Here is a 22694-nt window from a genome sequence, read left to right as displayed (position 1 = left end):
GAAAGACTGGCTGCATGCTAGTGATTAAACTGCAAGGTGACAGCCAGCCAGGATAATTCTGGAGCAGTAGAAGGCACACAGGTAAAGAGGCAGGCGACCCAGTTAGTCAACAGAGCAGCATGGGATACCAGCAGGATGACTTGGCAGTAAAATTGTGTAGCATTTGCCACAGAATGGAGATGGAGATGCACCCACACCTACTCTACTGCGATGAGGGAGGATTTCACCCTCAGCAAACACGCTTCCAAAGTAAAGTTGTTAATGCATATTCAAAGGCCAGATTCTCAACAATATATTTTGTTATTATATATAAACAATAACTTCAATGTGAAACAATCAAATTTGTGGTGGGTCAACTTGAAAGTGTAGACAAAACCTAAATCTAGGGGAAAAAACGCACTGGCCTGTTTATGGCTACCCATTTGGCAGATTAAATTTTACAAGAAGAGAATTCAAATAGTTGAACCTTAACCTTTTTGTAATTCCTTAACATTCTGAGAAATTTATATATTGGGTGAAGTGCAAGTAGACAGTTTGTTCTTGTGCTACGTGACTAGTTGGAAACCTCAAGAAAAAGTGTTTAAATTAAAAAGAAGGAAATATAAAAGCCTTTAAATACTATTAGGAATAGTCCTTATCAGCATTTCACCTCTAGTTCTATCGCCAACCTTAAGCTTTTATTCTGCTTTCTCATGGGCTGATTAAAATGATTGTATATGATGTATGGTTAAGATTACACTGTATTTTAAAATATTAGTTCATACCGAGTCTTGCTAGCACTGTATGAGTTCATGATTGCCTTCCAGATATTTGGTTTAAGGCCCAGACACTCTCCATTAACCCACCCTCTTCCTCAGTCCACTCATATCAGTACCAAAATTGGGGCTAGATTTTGGGTCGGGGAAGAGGCAAGGAGGGAACTGCATTCTTTAAAATATATACATATCTTTGAGTTGTAGCTATGTTCTCATTCTCACCCTCCCCACGTTCTTTAGTCAAATTGGTCTACAGATTGACTGCATTTTGAAGTGAGTCATGCTCCTTCCTGTTGTTCTCACCATCTTTACATGGACTGTTTTATGCCATGACATGCCCTGAGTGGGGGAGGGCTAACTGTCCCTTGGTTTCTTTGTGACTGCCTCCTAAACTGAGCCCCACTTTATGCCAGTGCTTCTTGTAAGTGCTGCAGTAATTGCCTGGGACAACAGCCTAGAGTCCCATTCTGCACCTTGGTCCTGGCCTGCCGTTGCCTGTTTGCTTTGTCATCCTTTTGTTCTGGGCCCTTCTTAGATCCATAGATTTGCCCTTAATTTTACTCCAATTCCAAAACTATAGAAATTCTTGATATGTGAACCTTAGGGGTGTGGGAAGTAACTGTACAATTCATCTGAGTGTTTCTTTGTACAAGCAATTAATTACTCTGGGCAAATATTTATACTTTTTAAAATCTTTCAGTTCATAAAACACTTAATCCATAGCTCTAGGTGCTGGATAACAAGTAAAAATACAAAAGCTTTATTATTTCAACTAATTTACATGCAGTATTTTAGTACGCAAATAAGAAATCAGTGTAGAAGTTGTGATTTTCAGTAACTAAAAGTGAGAACCAAAGTGTGCAGACTTTTTTTTTTTCTTCTTCTTCTTCTCTGTTTCACAGATGCATCGATCCCTGTTGAGGTTAACTGTCTTTTGTCAATATTTGATTTCACATACTTCTGACTGATTTCTAGCTCATCCTTTCCTTTTCCAGATTTCTACAATAATATAAATTAATTGAAATACTGTCTAGTTTTACTTTAGTTTCTGTAAAGACGCTATGCTGAAACCCTTTAGCTTTCTTAGCAGTATTAAGGGACTCACATGGTATCCTACAGTAACAGTACGGTTAGTGGGGTGGGGTAGTTAGTGTACCACTTTCTTCACCAGATGAAACCACTGTCTACAGCTATATTAAATGACAGATCCCTTTTTGAGAGTAATATCCATAGAGCCACCTTTTAAAAGTGATATGAGGTGGAGAGAAGGGGGCAGAAAATTTTTTATCTTCAGAGGCAGGAACGTCATCTGCTCCTTCAGATTAAATGGAAGTTCTGACCAACATGTTGCATGCAGTCTCAAGTTTCAGTGTACTTGATCTCAGTCTTTGATCCTGCAGTTTGACATCATCTTAGTACTGTTCCTTTATAAAATACTGATATAAAAATTTGACTACAGGCTGAAAAATTGTTTTTTAGTGTAATTTTGGTTAATTTTAAATTTTGGACTTTCTTGTAGTTGGACTTCAAAAAAAAAATCTGTCTAAATTTATACTGATTAAATGGTATCCTTTACACTTGCTTACAAAACCCTCTTGTCCGTTGTATTTTGGACAGATTTAAAATTTTCACATTGGAGTCCTTCATATATTGGGGATTATAGACTGGCCTTGTAAATCTGATGCCTTTACATATTTAATGGAAAACTAGGTTTTTCCATTTACGTTATTTGGAATAGTTATGTTGACTCTGTCTTGATCAGTGTCTCAGTAATGTAATTAAAAGTCCAACTCCTAACCCCTTTGTTTACTGACTGATGCTTCAGCTTCTTTGTATCAGAAACTATGGCATTCATCTTTGAAGTGCTGAGATTCCATCATAGATTGTCAGCACTTCAGGGGTGTGCATGGGATACATCAGACATCACTGGAGGGAATGTTTTTGCATGTAGCGATACATGAGGCAGCAGGGAAGCAGCTAATTGTTTGTGGTGATCGGAAGACGTGACGGGAACCCTGAATTCCCACAAGAGAGCATGTTACATCTATGATGTACTGGTCACTTTCAGGCCATTTAGCCCATGGCCAGTTAGTAGTTATAATTAAAATATCAAGTTAACTTGTACTCATAATAGAAAATTTATCTGAAAATCAGATGTATACAAAGAGAAAAATGTTAAGAACAAGCTTATTAGTATAGACTATTTTCAAATTGGCCTAGGGAATATTTTTTTTTTTGTTCATTAGCTACTATGCCTTGATTGATTTATGTATGCAGTGTTGTAGTCGTGTTGGTCCCAGGATATTAGAGACCCAAGGTGGATGAGGTAATAGCTTTTAATGGACCAACTCTGAGTACCTTCCCAGACCTGTGTAGCTCAGAAGCTTCTCTCTTTCACCAACAGAGGTTGATGTAATAAAAGATATTACCTTGCTTACCTTGTCTCTTTGATTTATATTATGTGAACTAATTTGAACTATTCTCAAAACCACAATAAATTGAACAGTTTGCTTGCTAATAACATAAGAATGGCCATACTGGGTCAGATCAATGACCCATGTAGCCCAGGCTTCCAACAGTGGCCAATGCCAGGTGCCCCAGAGAGAATGAACAGAATACGTAATCCTAAAGTGATCCATCCCCTGTTACCAGTTCCCAGCTTCTGGCAAACAACATTCAAAGACCATGATTAGGGTTATTAGACTGACTTTAATAAATGTCTTTTAAAAATATACATTAATGTTTCTAAATCTGTATGTAGTCTATAAATGTATGTATTTGGTAAAGTAATTTGTGTCTGCATTTTCTCAAGGGGTTGGTGGACTCTCCAGGGGTTCATCTTTCTCTGGAATTGCCTTCTCTTTAGCAAAGCTGCTTTGATTTCCCCCTCTTCATAGCAACAGTTACTGGCCTAGTGAAGCAAGGCCCTATTGTCAACTTGATGGCCTCCATTAGTACTTTTATATAAAAACTGAGATGTTTGAAGGAGAGGGAACTTGTTCCAAAATTATTCCTGCCTCACGGACAAGTACCTCATCCATGATACACCAGATCAACAAATACATTGGGAATGTCTTTCCTGTTTTGATTGCACTGCCACTATGCCAGTTTGCACTGCCAGTGTCTGAAATGATCTCTCAGCAATTTATCTGGAACTAGATTAATCAGAATAGTGTTTCTTGGAAATGTCTTTCATCTATTTTTGTTCTTGTATTGTAAAAGAAAGATAAGTTTGTTTTTATTTTGATTTTTACAGTTACATGGGAATTGGGCTTTCTGCTCAAGGTGTAAATATGAACAGACTACCAGGTATGTTTAATATTTATGTGTTTGATTTTAGAAACAATTAAACAATATAATTAACTTAATGGTTCTACAATATAGTAAGTAAATATATTTTGAAATGTGTGATCCTGATGAGCATCGACAATATGTTTAGCAGGGCATAATACGATATAAAGACAGTCCTTGCTGCTATGTAGAGCTTTCAGCCGAAAAAGTTAATTCTTAATCATGGTCACTGTACTTTGGCTCTCAGGGCATGAAAATCCAGGGTGGATAAAAGCAAATAACATTAAAATCCCTATTTTTTTATTTTAAATATGATCTTTTGATTTAAAGTAAATACAGACTTATTTTTAATAATCTGTTTAAAATTTCCTTCGCAATTGGAAACCTATGTTAAAGTCTCTGCTTATTATAATATATTAAAATGATTTAAATGAAATATAAAAAATTGGCACTAAACATGTACTGTTGACTAAGTTTTGAAGTCAAACTACTGAACAGGTAGAAATCACTGGTTAAGAATCTGGAAGCAGTCAGTTTAATTCACTATAGATTATGCTTAATTTGTTTAATAAATGAGTTAATTTAAATACAAAACTTTTTTCTTATATATCCAGAGCATTTAAAGTAGTTTTATTTAATTAAAAAAATAAAATGCCATTTTTGTGCATTTTAGTTGAGTTTGAATAGAACTGAACACAAATCACAAGTAAAAAATCTAGTAAATAAGAAATCCCATCATTCACCATTTTCTTAACTTACATGTATTCTAATTTTTATTTATTAAGCGATGTAACTGCATCAATAAATGTTTTAGATATAGTGTAGCCTGCTAGTTAGTGAAGAAAGCACCGGATGTAGTGTAAGAGCTATTTTAAGTTGGTGTGAGAAGATAAGATTTACTTAGTGTTTTAATGGTTACTAACCTTGCTTTAGGAAAATAACATACAAATGCAAAACACAATTAAAACTGATTATTTAAATCAGTGTTTCCTGTTTTCTGATTTAAATCATGATTAAAATAGCTCATTTTTAAATCACTGACTTAATCAATCCAGCCTGTTAATATCCATCATACTTTTCCTATTTAGAACGCCACCAAGACACTTCAGCTACAGAACAAATACAACTCTGGTAAAGTAAGCAGTTGTATGAAAGCCTGAATCACAAAATACTTCCTTGCTCAGCAGATTTGTAGTACGTCATTTTCTAATAGCTAACAGAGATGCCCTGCTGTAATCAAAAGTATATCATTGTTAAGAGTAGAGCAGAATATCTACTCTTGTCCCAACATGGTTTCCTTATCTATTTTAAGACTGTTAAGGAATGCACAGTATGGTGCCAACCACAGGTGCCGGCCTTCAGTTTTCCCTGTGGGTGCTCAACCCCTGCTCAGCCCCGGGTCTCGCCCCACTCCACCCCTTTCCCCAAGGTCCCACCTCCACCCTGCCTCTTTCCATCCGCTGCCCTGAGCACACCCCGTCCCCACTCCTCTCCCTCCTTCCCAGTGTCTCCTGCATGCCGCGGAACAGCTGATCCACAGTGGGCCGGAGGCGCTGGGAGGGAGGGGGAGGAATTGATCAGCGGGGCGATCAAAAGTATTACCTGCTAACTTTTTTCCATGGGTGCTCCAGTCCTGGAGCCACCCACAGAGTCAGCTTCTGTGGTACCAACACTCTCATGCTTAACTGTGATCACACAAGTAGTTCATTGATTTTTCAGGATCAGGGCCTATATGTTAATACAAATACATGGAATATTGTTGTACAGTGTCAACACATTGTGACGTGTTAGTGTATACTTTACCTGGCTTTTCAGATATTTTAAACTTAGCTATTTCAAATCGTATTGGCCTAAAAAAATCCTATTTTTTTAACTTGTTTTTTTAATAAGAAAAATAGTAGTAATCCTATGGCTGAGATTTTAAGTGCTCAGAGGCTAGCAAAACAAGTTAGTTCTGACAATTAGTTCTGATCCTGTAGTGTAATATATAACATTTATTGTCTGTGCTGTCAAATGTCCTTATTATATGTACATGCAGACAAAGTATGGCTGTTGTGGGAACCGTAACTTCCCCGAATTGTAGTGTGTTTACGTTTCACCTAAAATGTTATGTTAAAGAAAAGCTTCAGTGTAATACAGAAAGATTCTGATCACTAAAATAGCTTCCCTTTGAGTAGGACTAGGAATGCAGCTCCCATTTTTGAATACATAAGAAATAGGAGACATAAGACTTTTTAAAAAACTTGGTTAAGTTTAACCAAATGTAGATAATGTTAAATTAGCCTTACAGCATCTGTAGTCTCCAGTTTCTGATGCATCCAAACAAGTTGCATTTTCAGTCTAAACCTCCTGTCAAGAGTACAACAATGCCAGTGTCCAGTGATGTGGGTAGCAGCTGTGAAGTCAGTGGATTATCGGTGGGTATTCAAAATTATGAATAAGAATAAAGAATTCTCAAAGGTGTTACTAATTCATGTAGCTTTCCTTTAGTATAGTATTTTTGTGTTGAATTTTCTGAAAGGCCCTTAATTAAAGTGGTGTCTAGTGAAGCCATTATATTTAAACAGTGTGGGTTAAGTCCTAAATCAGTACAACCAAAGTGTGAGAGGGCTTTTTTACCATATTTTACTGACCTTAAATGCTTTGTATTGTGAATTTGCTGCATATTCTTCTGTTAACTATTTTCATAAATTTTACTTCTCCTTAAAGTATGGCCAGTGTAGATCTCCGTATTCAGGATATGCATATTGCCCTAGTTGCATGGAACCCCATAGAAAGCAATGACCTGTGAAGGCAGTGCACAGGCTCCTTTATATACCTCACTGAACATTCAGATCTGCAAAGGAGCCATATGCCCTACTTCATCACAGTTCCTTTCTGACTGTTTCTGCTGTGAGTGTGGAAGACTTTTCTTCTCTGTACCTCACCACTATCGTTAGATTTTTTTATAATTTAATATAGTAAGTACTGTTAAAAGCTTTAATATTCTATTTGCCTCTGTGACACTTTGTAGATCAGCCTAGCCTGTTGTATTCATTAGCAGTTTATTTTTCCCACTTCTTGTTGAATTTCCTGGTGAACTCAGATGTGTGGGGGTTTGAGCAATGCTCTTTCTTCAATCTGAGCAATGTTCTTTCTTCAGTATGAAAATGTTTGGTACCTCTGTGAAGCTCTTCATCTCTCAGGATGATTGCCACTTTTGATCAGACTCATCTGAGTTTATTGGGTGTGCTTAGAAGAAATTTGAGTAATCTGACTAATCTGGTACCTGCAGATCTGAAGGGCCTGCAGTCTAGCCTGCCAAAGGAACAGAAGAAGTACAGCCCCATACAATGGAATGGTATTTCAGATGAGTTTGATGCCAAAAGGAAGCTAGGGATCTTTAGAAATCTGTGAAGGTGATGCCTCAATACAAAGCATCTTAGTTCCTTGTGTGTCACTTCTCTTGGTGTCAATTGCTCAATCAGATCTGCATGCCCTATGCAGTATCCCTTGAGAGGAACTGTGTGACCTTTGTAGGTCTGTGGGAGGAATCCATTCTAGCTTCCCCTGAGGAGCACAATCTCTATGGAAAGTGCTGTTTGCCTTCCAAAAATTCATTTGTTCCAGTGTCTCTGGTTGAGAAACTAGGAGCTGTTCCACACTGTAGTTCTGCAGAGGTCAATTTACTGAGAGTCAGGCTTGAAGAGATTTTTGAAATCCGTAATCTTTGCAAATATTTAACTGCAAAACACTGAACTTCGAACGCAGGTTTTTAGATCTCATGGCTTCTATGTAACACTATTTTCTGCACAACAGAAAAACTTGAATCTCTTGCGATAACAGGCCCTCAATGTGTAGTGAAAGGCAATACCAGATTGTCTTGAGGGGAACACCTTTCAATTTTAGTATCAGTTGTGATTATGAAAAATGCATTGGGCACAGGTTGGATGGATGGGCTCACTTGGACAATCTCACATCTGGGTTTACCAGTACTAATTCCTAGACCATGTGACCTTTATCTAAACCTCCTGTTCCCCTCTGAACTCTTCAGAATCTTCATTCATAACTTCCAGGTCAGGTTTCTTCACAGGATCTCTCAGCCTGGCTGCCTAACTGTGCTAAACCGCTGAGTTTGGATACTGATCTCCCCCTGGAAGGTCATTAGGTCTTTTTAGAGGGTCTTAATGCTTCCACAAGAAACAGCTGTGGACAAAGCTTTGTTAGTGAATCTCCAGTAAGAACTGCGCCATTGTCTCCCACAGTTCCTTACATTTTGGATTCTCTCTCAAGCACTCTCGATTATCCTTGAATGCTGATAGGGTCAATCTGAGAGCTGCATTTGCATACCATTTGCCAATACACAGATACTAGCGCACCATAATTAGCACATCATAGTTCAGAGACTTTTTTTAACAAAGAAAAGACTATCTCATCCTCCTAAGCATTTAGGAGCCACCACCTTCTTGTAAATTGAATCTATATCAGTTGAATCTTTACGAGAATGCTTTTTGTACCATCTAGCCATACAGATTGTATTTTAAGTGGCTATAACATCAGCTGGGAGAATGTGAGAGATCTAAGCTCTGGTGACTGATCCTCATTATCTGGTGTTTCAAAGGATAAAGTGGTCCTGCATTCTCAAATATTTAACTAAGGTGGTCTTGAAATGTCTTTTTAAATCAATCCATCAGCCTCACTTTCTTTCCCTAGACCTCATGAGGTGATAGGAGAAGCCAGGGTGCATAGTCAGTGTTAAAAGGAGCCCTTTATCTAAACAGGATTAAATCTATATGCATGCCTCTCAGCACTGTGGCATCTGCACGTAAATTGGGAGAATATGCATCTCTGCTCAGATTCATAAATGGATCAGGCTTTGTATCCAGCTATATGAAGCCTGTACAGGTATGACAACAGCTGAAGCCTTTTGTAAATATTTCACCAGGTTCAGAGTAGCTTCTGCAGCATGTCTGAAGAATGTTCCTATTAGAAATGTGTAAAGTTGCTACCTGGAGCTCAATTAATATATTTACACATCATTGCTCTCTTTAGTGGGCAGCAGTTATAGAGCTAGTACTCAGCTTTCCTAGATGTTTACCTCAATGATAAGTATTCTTTTAAAAAAAAAAAAAAAAAATCCTGAAAATTCAGGAGAGCAGTCCTGAAACTTTAATTCTGTGACTCTTCCTTTAACAGTTACTGCTGGGTAATCTCCCATGAGCGGGGCTGTCGGATAGCACTCAGGAGAATGAAATTACTCCCAAGCTCTTTAGGGAGATTGTCTATAGAGCCACATTCCAGTGGAGTAGCCAGGTGGAAAAAACGGTGGGGAGTGAGAGGAGATTAAAAAAGGTGCCACTCTCTGGTACTCACCTGGCAGCGCTATGGGTCTTCAGCAGCACTTCAGCGTTGGGTCCTTCACTCGCTCCGGTCTTCGGCACTGAAGGACACCTCCCCACCTCCCACCCCGCGCCACCGCAACGCTGCCGAAGACCAGAGCGAGTGAAGGACCCGACGGCGAAGTGCTGCTGAAGTACCGGGAGGTGGTGCCTTTTTTTATCTCCGCTCCCCCTGACCCGTCGCCCAAGACCCAGAGCGCCGCCGTGTGAGTAAAAATTGTAAAGGTGCCACGTAATTAAAAAGGCGCCACTTCTGCTCGGTGGGGGAGCGGCTGCTGCCCCGCTCCCCCCCGTAGCTATGCTCCTGCCACATGCCCCGCTTATTTGGAGTCCGTTGGAGTTGCCGATTACGTGGAATGAAACTGGGTTGGAATTGAGATTTGAGCTCCTTTATATACCCTTGCATCGGATGGTCAGATCTGTAAGGGAGCATACATGATGCTTAGAAGGTCACTCCTTTCCAGAGAGTTTTTTGTGTTTGTACTGAGGGAACGCTACAGTTGCTTCATACGTAACTTTCCTTTTGAAAACAGAAGAAAGTGTGCAGTTGTGTGAAACTTATTTATCCTGCAGCTTCTCCACATGCAGAATTAGGCCTTCTTGATTATATTGTGTTAATGACTTTTTTCCCCTGAGTTCACTTCTGCATTTGAAGTTTTCTAGGGCAGCAAGGCTAGTAGTACTACAGTCTGTGGGCTTGGCTATTATGTGGAGGTTGTGCTGCTTCCTGCTGAACAACAATTAAGGATGTTCAAGAGTGGCCGTGACTTTCTCCAGAGACATGTCTGGGTCTTTAGACAGTCTGAATGGGACAGTGACGTGTGCCTTCAAGTATGGATGTTGTAAAATGTGGGAAATTAAGAGGAAACCTCATTATTTTATTGGGACATGCCAGACATGCAGGTAGCTTTAACATTCAGACAGTGGATCTGGTCAGTTGTAAAATGTTGACAATTTTGAATCTCAAATCTTTTAAAAAGGGAGAGGGAATTGATAGTCTTTGCCACACTTTCCCTTTTTTTCTTGACTAGTCTATTTGAAATAGAATTTTATGTTCAACCATTTTTGAAAGAAGATGATATTCAAGTGAACCAGAGCATTTTAATTTAGCACTTTCTGTCTTATGTGTATTGGTAACAGTTATTTTACCGTTTTACAGGAATAATGGTGAGTGTGGTAATCAACCTTAATAAAAAAACTGCTTGGGTTGTAACAAGCTAACTTTTGCTGTATATGTTTATTTTTGTCTATTAATTTGTAGTGGAAACAAGTGAATAAAACTTGAAATGCTTTGTTTTAGGTTGGGATAAACATTCATATGGTTACCATGGAGATGATGGACATTCATTTTGTTCCTCTGGAACTGGACAACCCTATGGCCCAACATTTACAACTGGTGATGTCATTGGTTGTTGTGTAAACCTTATCAACAATACCTGCTTCTACACAAAGAATGGACACAGTTTGGGTATGGAAAACAATCACTGCTAATGATAGCTGATGTCAACAAACCTAGTGCAGTTTTTTGTATGTTTAAAATCTTAAAATTGTATTAAGCTGCCCCTGACATTGGAGTTAAGATTCATGAGCACCTTAAATATGGACTGGTTTTTTTAAATGGGTTTTATACTGCAGGGCTTTAAACTAGCCGATAAGAAAAACTTATTAATGCAACATTAAAACCTTATACATGAATTTGGAGGGTTTGCCCACACCATCTTTCCCAGGAGATCTGCATATATTTCAACTTGTGGTGACTAAGATCTGGCATATGAATTTTCTGAAGGTCTCTAGTCTTCAATTGTTGCAATTAAATTCAAGCTTATATTTTTGAATTTGTAATTATATACTGTGTGTTACTGTTAGATGAAGTCTGCTAACAAATCTAATTACCCTTTGTCCCAGAGCATAGGAGAATGCATTTCAAATAGTGCGTGTCCCTTTATGGACAGCACACTGCCAGTAGCTCCATACCCCTTAAATCAAAGGGGCTTTATCTTAAAGCATATTCACTTCTCACCTGGAAGAAAGATGATCTCTCAAGTAACTAGTTCCCAAGCCATTTAGAGCTGGAACAAAGCCACAAGTTAGTTACATAGGCCATCCCAAATGTATGGCAGTTAACCCTTCACCATATGTTTTAGCATCATGTCTCATTATACCACATTGTACAGAAACTTTGAGGATGAGCACAGCAGGGATGGGTGGTGTTAATCCTGCATAAATTACCTGTCTGGTAGTTTGCACACACTTTAGTGCACAAAGATATTTTTCTTTCCTCATGTCTTGCATGTTTGTATTAGCAGTGGGTTAAGGAGAGGGTTGTGGCTTGGTGAATAGGTTTTGGAAGAGTGTTGAAATAGGGGCTAACAGAATAAGGCTTAGACAATGTGAGAAAATGACAAAGGGGAAGAAGAGTTAAGATGTCTTTTGTTGGTAGGAGTGGGACTGATAAAGAAACTGGCTGTAGATTTAGGCAGGAGCTTAATATAGGCCTTGAAGGGAAGAACAAAAAGCTTATTTAGAGTGATGGAAAGCTGCTGGGAGGCTGCAAAAGTGAGGGGGTGGAGTATTAAGATCAGGGCAACATATAAGAGGTCGTTCTGGAGAAATTGGAGGAGGAGGTGACAGTCAAGAAGTCCAAAGAGGAAGAGATTCCAGTAGTCAAGGCAAGAGAAGATTAGGACATGGACAGCAAGTTAGCCTCTTGGATGTGATGGAAGAAGCAGCAGGATTTGGTTACAGTTTGTGTGGGAAAAAGACAATAGGAATCAAAAGTGATCCTTATATTGAGGGCCTCCATGGTGAAGGATGGAGATGTTAACGGTGGTGGAAAATGGGGTTTGATTTAGGAGGAAAGATTAGAAGCTTTGTTTTTTGTCCTAGTACATTTGAGATGGTAGTGGTATAGCAGATGGAGAAATAAAACCAAAGTAAACTTGAGTTGTCAGCATAGATGGACAACTACTAACAAGGTTAAAAATAAAATCCTTACAGCCTGAGGAGAAGGAAATTTATGATACACCCTGTGGGTTTCAGATACAGAATTTCACTTCTTCAAAAGAATCTATTTGAAATTGGAATCTTTTTCTAAAATTTACCTAAAGCACTGGGAACATAAAAAGGTTAGATTTTTTTTCCCTTCCTAATCCCAGCAAATTACAAAATTACCCTTTTTATCATTTATCAGGTTTTGTCATTTATCAGCTTCTCATATTTTATAACTAGATACTAAAATACCTGGTTTGACTTTATCTAACTCCAATAGAATACTTAGTTTGGATCAGAACTAAATTAATTTTCAACAAAGCTTCTGGTAAATATGCTACTTCTGCTTTAATTTTTGCAAACAAGAAAAGTACAATGCATTGCCAGTAGGAGACACTTCTTTGCAGTAAACTTTCATCTCGTTATTATAGTTGCATATGACAGACCTTGTACATTGCCAGAATATTTTACGAAAATGCTATTGCTACTTTTTTCTGTAGCATTTAAGACAGTCAACTGTGGCCAAAATTTTCACACTTGATTGCTTAAAGATAGGCTGTCAGATCTATACTTAGTCCTATATAACACTGGTAAGAGAACATAGCTTTAAGCTACCAAGTTTCAAAATATTGGTCTGCATATTTTTGTATGGTAGTTTAATGTTTATCTTTTGAAAATATTTCTTTTCTATTTGCCATATACTGACCTTTTGGTTCCTGTTACTACTATACTAACTTGTGCAGAAGCATTATGGATGTCCGCATGCCTGTCATATTTACTTTTGAGGCAGGTCAGGGAAGTTTTTGCAAACCTGTAACAGATAACTATTAGAGAAACTAAATATTTAGCATCTAGATATTCCCTTCAACAATTATGAGATCTGGCAGATTTAACTGACTACTTGAATGCTCCTGCATACTAAATTAAAAAAACAAATAAACCCAAAACAAAAAAAGCCTCTAGGAAGTTACTTGCTCAACTTTTTCCAGTACATTTTGAATACAAGTACATGAAAAATTATTTTTAATGCATCTCTGTTTATTACAGGTATTGCTTTCACGGATCTACCGGTAAGATAAGTGGATTTTCAAACAGAAAATAAATTTTTCTGTATACTATAAATAGCTGTTTCAGATGTACTGATTGTTCTTGTCTAGCTTATACTTCTTGGAAATGTGCACTATGCCCTTTTTATATCATTTTATCTGTCTAGTTTTCAGTTTGACAAATATTACTGAGGCAAAAACTTGAAACTCAGTATCTGTAAATACTAATACTGAAAAGCAAATAGTTACTATTTTTTCTCTGTTCAGATTTTAGTATCAGGGCATTTTCTTGAGGATTTTGACCAGAAAATCAAGATGAGAATGTAATACATAATTTTAAAATTTTATTTATATACCTTGTTTGATTGTCAACTGGTTGTGAGATAATCTGTGAACAATAATGATAAAGCTAACTTATTTTATATTGTCATAGTTTTATGCCCAAATACAGAAGTATGTGTGTCTGTGTGTTCATTCTTGAGAATACCTGAGTTGGAAGCACAAATGTCCATTGTTCAGACACAAGTGGTGGCTGCATTATATGCAAAGGCTTCTTAAAACACCAACTTTTGTGTGTGTAATATCAAATTTAGGCATTTCCTCCAAGAAAGGCTATTTTTAATGAGTGTGTCAATACTAGTCATACTAGGCTTTCTAATTGTAATTTAGTTCATAGTACAAAGTATGTAAACTATTTTAAATAAATTAAAAATACCTTAATTTGGTGACATTCTGCATAAAATTCTATAAGCTCTAGTTATATTTTGATTGGATTTTTCTCCAGCAGCATTCTATATGAAAGGCCCCCCTGTACCATGGTTACACCATGATGTCTCTTTTGTTTGCCTTTCTGTCATTCACGTCATTTTCAATCTGGACTTTGGTGGTGTTGTGATTTAGAGGACCATGATTAAGACACAAAATCCTATTGGAGGGCATCTTTGTGCTATTAGGTCCTAAGAGAAAAAGCTGAAGAGACGCTACTGGCATCCAAAAATTCACTCTGATCCTAGAACGCATTAGTGCTGGCAAAACAGATTTTACCCCTTTGGGAATTGGGACCATATTTTAAAAGTTCACTGTGAAGGCCAATCTCTGAAAAGAAAATAGAATTTAGAAGACAAATGCTTTGAAGTCGTTTTAGATACAAATCAAAGAAATCATGAGAGTTTTAGTGAACTGTTATGGTTCTTTGTAGGCATTATACTTGAATTTTGAAGCTAAGGAGTTTCCCCTATCCTGTCAGTTCTTACCTTAAACATTGCTAAAACATCTGAATTTTAGTGGTGGTACACCTGAAAATGGAAATGACCCACTTTATAAATTTGTGTTAAATTTTTTTGCTCTTGTTTAGAAATCAATTTTTTTTTTAAAAGTCCAGGATTATTTAACTTGGAGATACATGTTTTCAACATAAAATCGAAGCCAAAAAGTGTGAAGTTAACCATGCTTTAAAAATTGCATTTGTTAGTTTGATGAGGAATTACCAGTGTTGAGGTATGGATCTCAAAATAATGGGCAGTGTTTTATTTCCTCTCCCACTGGTGACAGAGTTGTATGTCGTCCTATTGCTGAGGTTGGTATCAGTTACTAAAATTTGACTAACCACTGGGAATGCTAGGAGACTGAGTACTACTTCTCCCCAGTGATAAATGTGGGTGGGGATGTTGAAGGTGATTAAAAAGTGGGGGGAATCTGGAGTAAAAGGAAAAAGTATTGATTAAAAAAAAAATCTCTTGCAGCCAAACTTGTACCCTACAGTAGGGCTTCAAACACCAGGAGAAGTGGTAGATGCTAACTTTGGGCAGCATCCATTTGTGTTTGATATTGAAGACTATATGCGAGAATGGAGAACCAAAATTCAGGCTCAGATCGACAGATTTCCTATAGGAGATCGGGAAGGAGAATGGCAGACAATGATTCAAAAGTAAGAATTAGAGGGATTTTAAAGACTGTATAATTAAAATTCTCTAAAAGGGATTTTAAAATGGGCATTTAAAAAAAATGTTTGTACGAAATCCTAATTAAATTCAAATAGTTGGAATAGTTTTAGAACAAATATAGACCCTTCTTAAATGTTCATGAGAACTTTGTATTTTTCCTGTCATATTGAAATGATGGTAAAAAAATGAAGCGCATTCTTTGATACAGTAATTACAATTACCACTAAGATTCATCAGGGCAGCTGGCTGGTATATAAAATTAGTAATAAGCTATATGACGTTTGACTTCTTGGTCACCAGTTCAAATGCATCCTTGATCAGTAGTGACCGAAAATTCATTCTGTTGAATGGCCATTGGGATGGCATATGTAGAAATCTCTATCAGTTCAGTTCCTGGTAGATAGGTGTCTGTATCAAAGAAATAACTGTAGTTGTTTTAGTTTTTAAAAAACTACTACAACAACTTGACATTAATTGACACAGATAATGGCTGTCTCAGCAGAGAAGCAGGGGACTGAACGGCCTATGGAGATTAATAACTATTCATCTGGCACCCCAAAGCATGCTAGGTGCCTCACAAAACATGGAATACACTTGGTCCCTGCCCCAAAGAAAAGTCAATCTGAAATGACAAGTGAAGTTGAACGCAGAGGGAGTGGATATGGAAACTGATACACACAGGTTATGGACATAGACTACCTCAACTCACAAGTCTATGTGGAATGGCTATATATGTATTTGTATGTGTGTATATATTTATAGCTATTGAATATAAATTTTTTGTGCCTAACTCAGGTAATTAAATTAAAAATGCCTGAATTCCTCGTGTATTTTCAGTTGGATATGGTTTTTAACTCAGTGCCAATATTGTTTGTGTTATGTGATGTGGAATAGTAGCTGTTTCAGAAGCAAATGAAGCGATCCGTATATGTAATTTGTTTAACTTCGTAAAGTATTTTGGGATGAAATTTGCAGTTTAAAAATTGCCGCTGCTCTCACTTGCTCTCCTAGCTTCCCCCTTCTTTCATAAGCACTAAATTCACTTAAACTAAAGAAATCAGATCTTGAAAACCTATTTTATGGTATTCTTTCTTTCTGCACTCTCACAATGTTAGTAGAACTTGTAAATTTGGCTGTATTAGTCCAGCTACTTGCTGGAATGCATTGTTTACAACAGTGTTTTGTATTAATGTGGCATTAATTTTAATTTTTTGAGCAGACTCACTGGCTGGGGGAACATCACAATGAACATATTTTGGTCTTCAAGTGAATGCTCACTATATTGTTAGTTCACCACCACCTGACAGACACCATTTTGTCGTCTTTCCCAGCCAAACAAGCATTTTAATTTTAAAAAAACTACTGAAGGGGCAATATAACTTACTTTGTCATTCTCAGTGTACTTAGATTCAGAACCTTAAATACAATATTTAGGATCAATTACAATTCATGTGATTAAGTGAATTGTCACAAGTATTTGAATTTTTTTACCACCATGCAGAATCAGAACCACTTGCCACCACGATTGTTTTCTGCACCAATGTTTATGCTAAAAATCTGTTAAAGGCTTTTCCTTTAGGACCTTGATCCTATAAACACTTATGCATGTGCTTATCTTTATGCACGAGTAAACCCATTATGTCATGTTTAATTTATGTACAAGGACTTAAATGTTTGCAGGAGATCAATAGTTGGGTTATAAGTACAAATTCATACCAATGTCACTAGCGAGTGCAAGTCAATCGGCTACTCTGTAGCTTGTTTAAACTGGGTTGGTAGTCTGTCTAGTTGCCAGTAGACACGTGTTGGTATCGACACAGTCACAGATTTCCTTAAACATGGAGTCTTCCCTCTTACTCATAAGGCATGTCTATACTGGCCCCCCACCCCCCCCCAAAAAAAAAAGGAAAGAAGAGAGACCACAGCAGCAAGTCTCAGAGGCTGGGTCCACTGACTCGGGCTCATGGAGCTCAAAATAGCAGTGTAGGTGTTCAGGCTTAAACTGGAACCTAGACTCTCAGACCCATCTCCCTCACCCTGTTTCAGAGTCCTGGCCCCAGCCTGAGCCCAGATATCTACTCTGTTTTTAGCCCTGTGGCATGAGCCTGAGTCAGTTGACCTGAGACATGCTGCAGGTCTCTTTTGCAGTGTAGACATATGCAGAATTTCATGCCAGTTCTGGGATGTGGAACATTTTTGGTGCTGTTTGGAGAAACTCTTATTGCTACTGAGCATACTGTATCTGTTCTGTGGATTAATACAGGATTTGGCCTCACAAGGCTTTAAGTCCAACATGTTTCATGAGCAAGGAATAAATTTTAAAAAATCAATATGTAATTTGATCATAACTTGGGTTAACAAATGGGGTTAGTTAAAAAAAATCCCATTGTTTCTATCTAAATTGAAATGTTAAAAAAATAGTTTGGAAAAACAAGTACAAGTAAGAATATGCTCTAACAAGGAGCTTAGCTCTTCTGGGAAGGAAATCAAATAGATTCAGTTAATGTATTCATGACTAGATGGGATAGGACATTTTTATATGTTGCAAATATATATTTCTGTTTTAGGTATCTTACTAATTCCACTATTTGCTTTTGTCAAGCAAGTGATTTTGTTTGCTGAGCTGTCTTGAAAGTTGAAAAGTGTCTTCAGTTTATTTTACCTGCATAATGGTGTAAATGATGTTGCATATTTTAACTGTTTTGAATTCTCTTCTCAGAATGGTTTCATCTTATTTAGTTCATCATGGGTACTGTGCAACAGCAGAGGCTTTTGCCAGATCTACAGACCAGACTGTACTAGAAGAATTAGCCTCCATTAAAAATAGACAAAGTAAGGCTGGAAAGTACACTGCATGCTTTTTAAAACAAATTAACTTTAAATTGTCTCTTATATTAAAAACAATTCCCTACAATTTAATCTATGAAACTTCATCGTGGAATGTCCTTTCAACAATCTTACAACATTATAATTCAGTGCATTAATGCACAACTATAGAATCATAGAATATCAGGGTTGGAAGGAACCTCAGGAGGTCATCTAGTCCCACCTCCTGCTCAAAGCAGGACCAGTCCCCAACTAAATCATCCCAGCCAGGGCTTTGTCAAGCCTGACCTTAAAAACTTCAAAGGAAGGAGATTCCATCATCTCCCTAGGTAACACATTCCAGTGCTTCACCACCCTCCTAGTGAAAAAGTTTTTCCTAACATCAAACCTAAACCTCCGCACTGCAACTTGAGACCATTACTCCTTGTTCTGTCATCTGGTACCACTGAGAACAGTCTAGATCCATCCTCTTTGGAACTCCCTTTCAGGTAGTTGAAAGCAGCTATTAAATCCCCCCTCATTCTTCTCTTCCGCAGACTAAACAGTCCCAGTTCCATCAGCCTCTCCGCGTAAGTCATGTGTTCCAGTCCCCTAATCGTTTGTGTTGCCCTTCGCTAGACATTTTCCAATTTTTTCACATCCTTCTTGTAGTGTGGGGCCCAAAACTGGACACAGTACTCCAGAAGAGGCCTTACCAATGTCTAATAGAAGGGAATGATCATGTCTCTCGATCTGCTGGCAATGCCCCTACTTATACATCCCAAAATGCCACTGGCCGCCTTGGCAACAAGAGCACACTGTTGACTCAGATCCAGCTTCTTGTCCACTGTAACCCCAGGTCCTTTTCTGCAGATTCTGCAGAATCATGGATTCTTGAGCCACTGGTTTGTTAATCTTGAAAGTACTGTTTAATTTTGGAACTAGTTTAATGAAGAGGAATGTTATGAATTACCTACCATGACCCTGGTGTTTGAAAGGAAGGACACAAACATGTTTGGCGTTATCCTGGAACAAATGTTAATGGTGTGTCTAGACCAGTGGTGGGCAACCTGCAGCGCGCGGGCCATACACAGCCAGTCAGGGTAATCTGCTGGCGGGCCCCAAGACAGTTTGCTGATTTTGACTGTCCGCAGGCATGGCCACCTGCCGCTCCCAATGGCTGCGGTTCGCCGTTCGCAGCCATTGGGAGCTGCGGGCTGCCGTTCCTGAGGACGGTCAGTGTAAACGAACTGTCTTGCAGCAGCCTGCCAGCAGATTACCCTGACAGCCGCAGGTCTGGTCTAGACTAATGTTGACAATCACATTGACAATCAGCTCTGGTTTACTAGTCAGTTAACTTGAATGGGACCACAGACGTAGACTTTGCCTTGAGTAGGAAAAGTGGTAGAGGCTTAGCTAGCACGTGCTGTTTAGATGCAGATTGCATTTGTCAGGTTTACGGTTGGAAAATATCAACACTTTTAGTTCAGTTTTAGCAGGATGAGTTGTAGTCTAGTCAGGAGCTTAGGCTGTAAATTAAATAGGTGAAAATTAAGTTAAGGTGTTACTCTGATTTTCATTAGGTGAGGAGTCACATTTAGGTTGGGCTTAGCTAGCATATTAACTAAACACAATCTAAACTTGACCATTTTTCATAGTTTAGATATAACCTGGTATTCCTGGTCTTGCAAATGACAGCAGTGCAGTGTGGGCATACTTTATGAAGACATATCAGTTAAAAATAAAATACTCACAACAATGTTACCTAGGGAGATGGTAGAATCTCCTTCCTTAGAAGTTTAAGGTCAGGCTTGACAAAGCCCTGGCTGGGATGATTTAATTGGGGATTGGTCCTGCTTTGAGCAGGGGGTTGGACTAGATGACCTCCTGAGGTCCCTTCCAACCCTGATATTCTATGAATGTCTTAATTTTTAATCTTCCTTTAAATGAGCTATTTGAGTAACTGGTAGTTCAGTGTGTTTGTCAAAGCATCTGGCAATATATAACCTATATAATGCTCATAAATATCTGTAAAATAAATACAACTCTTAAAATATTTCAAAATTTCCAAGGAAATGAATGCATTTCTTTCTGTGAATTTTTTGGTAAAAATCCTATTGATTCATGTTGGTGGTATTTTTAATCATTTAATGTTGTATACGAATCCTTACACTGTGCAAGATTTAACCTTACTTTTTTGTGCTTTGGTGAACAGGAATTCAAAAATTGGTTTTAGCAGGAAGAATGGGAGAAGCCATTGAAACAACACAACAGTTGTATCCAAGTTTACTAGAAAGAAATCCTAATCTCTTATTTGCATTAAAGTGAGTCTTCAGGTTATGTAGATGTTTGTCTATAGATAACTGTGTAGTCTTAGGAGATATTACATAATTAATTTTGTTCCTGTGAAAGCTTTAAGTTCAACAGAATTTTTAGAAACTGCTTATTTAGTTAACATTTCTGTGTGCTAGATCTATCTTCTAGATCAAATAACTGTAGATTGTCGTCAGGGTCCTTTGAATTCTGCAGCTCTGTGGATATAATTCGCTTCTTGCCGAAGAATTGTCTTCCAGAGTCTGAGTTTTCATCTAAATCTGTATTTTTAAAAAAATTTTTGGAACCATTTTCCATTATGAATGTTTAATGTTAAACTTTCTTTTGTCACTTATTAATTCCAGACACTGAGTCCTCTTCCCTCACTGATTTTGAGGGAAATGATAGATTCTTCGAGGATAGTCCCTGTGGGTGCTCCACTTTAGGTGTTTTGACACCCTGCGCTTGTAATCGGAGATTTGTGGTAGCAGTGCCCAGTTGGGCCGCGCACACGCTGTAGTTCTCATGCTGCTCCGAGCAGTTACACAGCAGTGCGCAGCCAACTGTCCCTCAGTTTCTTCTCTACTGCCTTTGGCTTGAGTTGGCGCAGTCAGCAGTGCCTTCTCCTACATCAGATAAGATTTATAATAAATAGTTCATAGTGATAGTGTAAGCTTAGTTGTAGTTAGTTTCCGTATCACTTGCCTTACTCTAACCTCTTTAAAAATTTAAAAAAAAAAAAAAAAAATCCCTTTACCTTTCCTATCTACTGCTGCCTCTCTGGCAGGTGTGCAGCCTTAGCCTCAAACAGGGTTTACCATTATTTTTTTATTTCTGCAAGAGACTGACTCCCGCAAAAATGGCCAGCTCACCTGACTTGCAGACTCTCCGTATTGGTCTTTGATGGTCATGCTCAGGGTATCCGCTGCCTTGGCGAGACACATTTCTGCAGTGTAGGCACTTTTGAATAAACTGACAGCTAGGACAAGAAAAGCCAGGGATCTCCAACTGAAGCTTCTTATGATGGAGAAATCCCTCAGGCCAACCTCTGACCCTGCTTCCAGGTCACCCCCTGGCTAATGGTCACCAGTCTCTGACATGGGCTCCACTTCAACAATGGCTGCCAAGTAGCCTACCCCTAGAAAGGCTACCAAAAAGCAGTTGCAGACATCTCTGCACTGAGAATTGTCTAAAAGAAAGCAATCCCCAACTGAAAAATTTGCCCTGGTATCAACGGCACTGAGCGTGCCAGAACACGAGGCACCTGGAACATCTGGCACCGCGAGTTCCTGAATAGCTAAGGACCCTATGAGGCTAGCTAAAATGGAGGCTTACGCATTAAAATGAAACATAACAGCATCTGTGGAACGGAAGAAGATCTCTGCACCGAGCGGTACAGTGGCGTTGCCTGCTGTTCCTATGCTGCACTGCTCTAAATCCTCAGCACTGGCAGCTTCAACTCATGCTCCCGGGCTGTCCACCATGCCGTCTCCGGCACCGAGACTCAAGGTTTTCCACAGCAATTCATGAGGCATGCGGACCAGACAGTGATCTCAATCTCCTCTACTCTGCACCGAGGGTACCCCATCCAGATTGGTACCAAGCCAGCTGACTAATCCCTGCAGATATGCCACCCCATCTCCAGTGAAGAGGAAGAAGAGGACGAGGCAGTAATATATACTCGTTGCCACTCCTCACCCAAGCTTTGACCATTTCATCACCGACCATCTGCAGATACAGGAGGATGATATGGTCACCCATAGGCACCCCCTCCCCCATACCATTCCCACCTAAATGGTCATACTGGGATCCCTGAGCAGTGTATAGGATCCAGTTGCGGGCCCCTAGCCTGCCTAGGTCCAGAACAGCCTTGTTACACTTCAACTGTCCAGGCACCCTCAGAAACACAAGAGGAAGACACTGAGGAACCTGAGGACACAGCCAAACATGACACTTCACCACCTACTCAGCTCTCATCTTTGTCACCAGATGAAACCATAATGCCACCACCCCTCACCACAGGGGATGATTTCAAATCCTTTCAGAACCTCTTCAAAAGGGTTGCTGAATCCCTGGTCATTTCGTTGGCTCAGCTACCAGAAGCCCAACACAATCTCTCAAACATACTCAGGCCAAGATAGCTCTGCCAATTAGTGATGCAGTCATGGAGCCTGC

The 22694-nt window shown here is 38.7% G+C and overlaps 1 protein-coding gene across 1 annotated transcript in view; it reads left to right on the top strand.

The window, feature by feature from the left end:
- Positions 1–22694, top strand: part of RANBP9 (RAN binding protein 9) — a 70447-nt gene that overhangs the window by 24938 nt on the left and 22815 nt on the right. The window contains exons 3-8 of the mRNA XM_077810594.1: positions 4012–4064; positions 10725–10892; positions 13460–13482; positions 15201–15385; positions 18121–18233; positions 20422–20530. Coding sequence (XP_077666720.1) covers positions 4012–4064; positions 10725–10892; positions 13460–13482; positions 15201–15385; positions 18121–18233; positions 20422–20530 — 651 coding nt within the window. The remainder of the gene's footprint in view (positions 1–4011; positions 4065–10724; positions 10893–13459; positions 13483–15200; positions 15386–18120; positions 18234–20421; positions 20531–22694) is intronic.

Source organism: Eretmochelys imbricata, chromosome 2 (genome assembly GCF_965152235.1).
Source record: "Eretmochelys imbricata isolate rEreImb1 chromosome 2, rEreImb1.hap1, whole genome shotgun sequence".
Classification (NCBI taxonomy): domain Eukaryota; kingdom Metazoa; phylum Chordata; order Testudines; family Cheloniidae; genus Eretmochelys; species Eretmochelys imbricata.
Note: the sequence above shows the minus strand (reverse complement) of the source record. Positions and strands in the feature narration are given on the sequence as shown.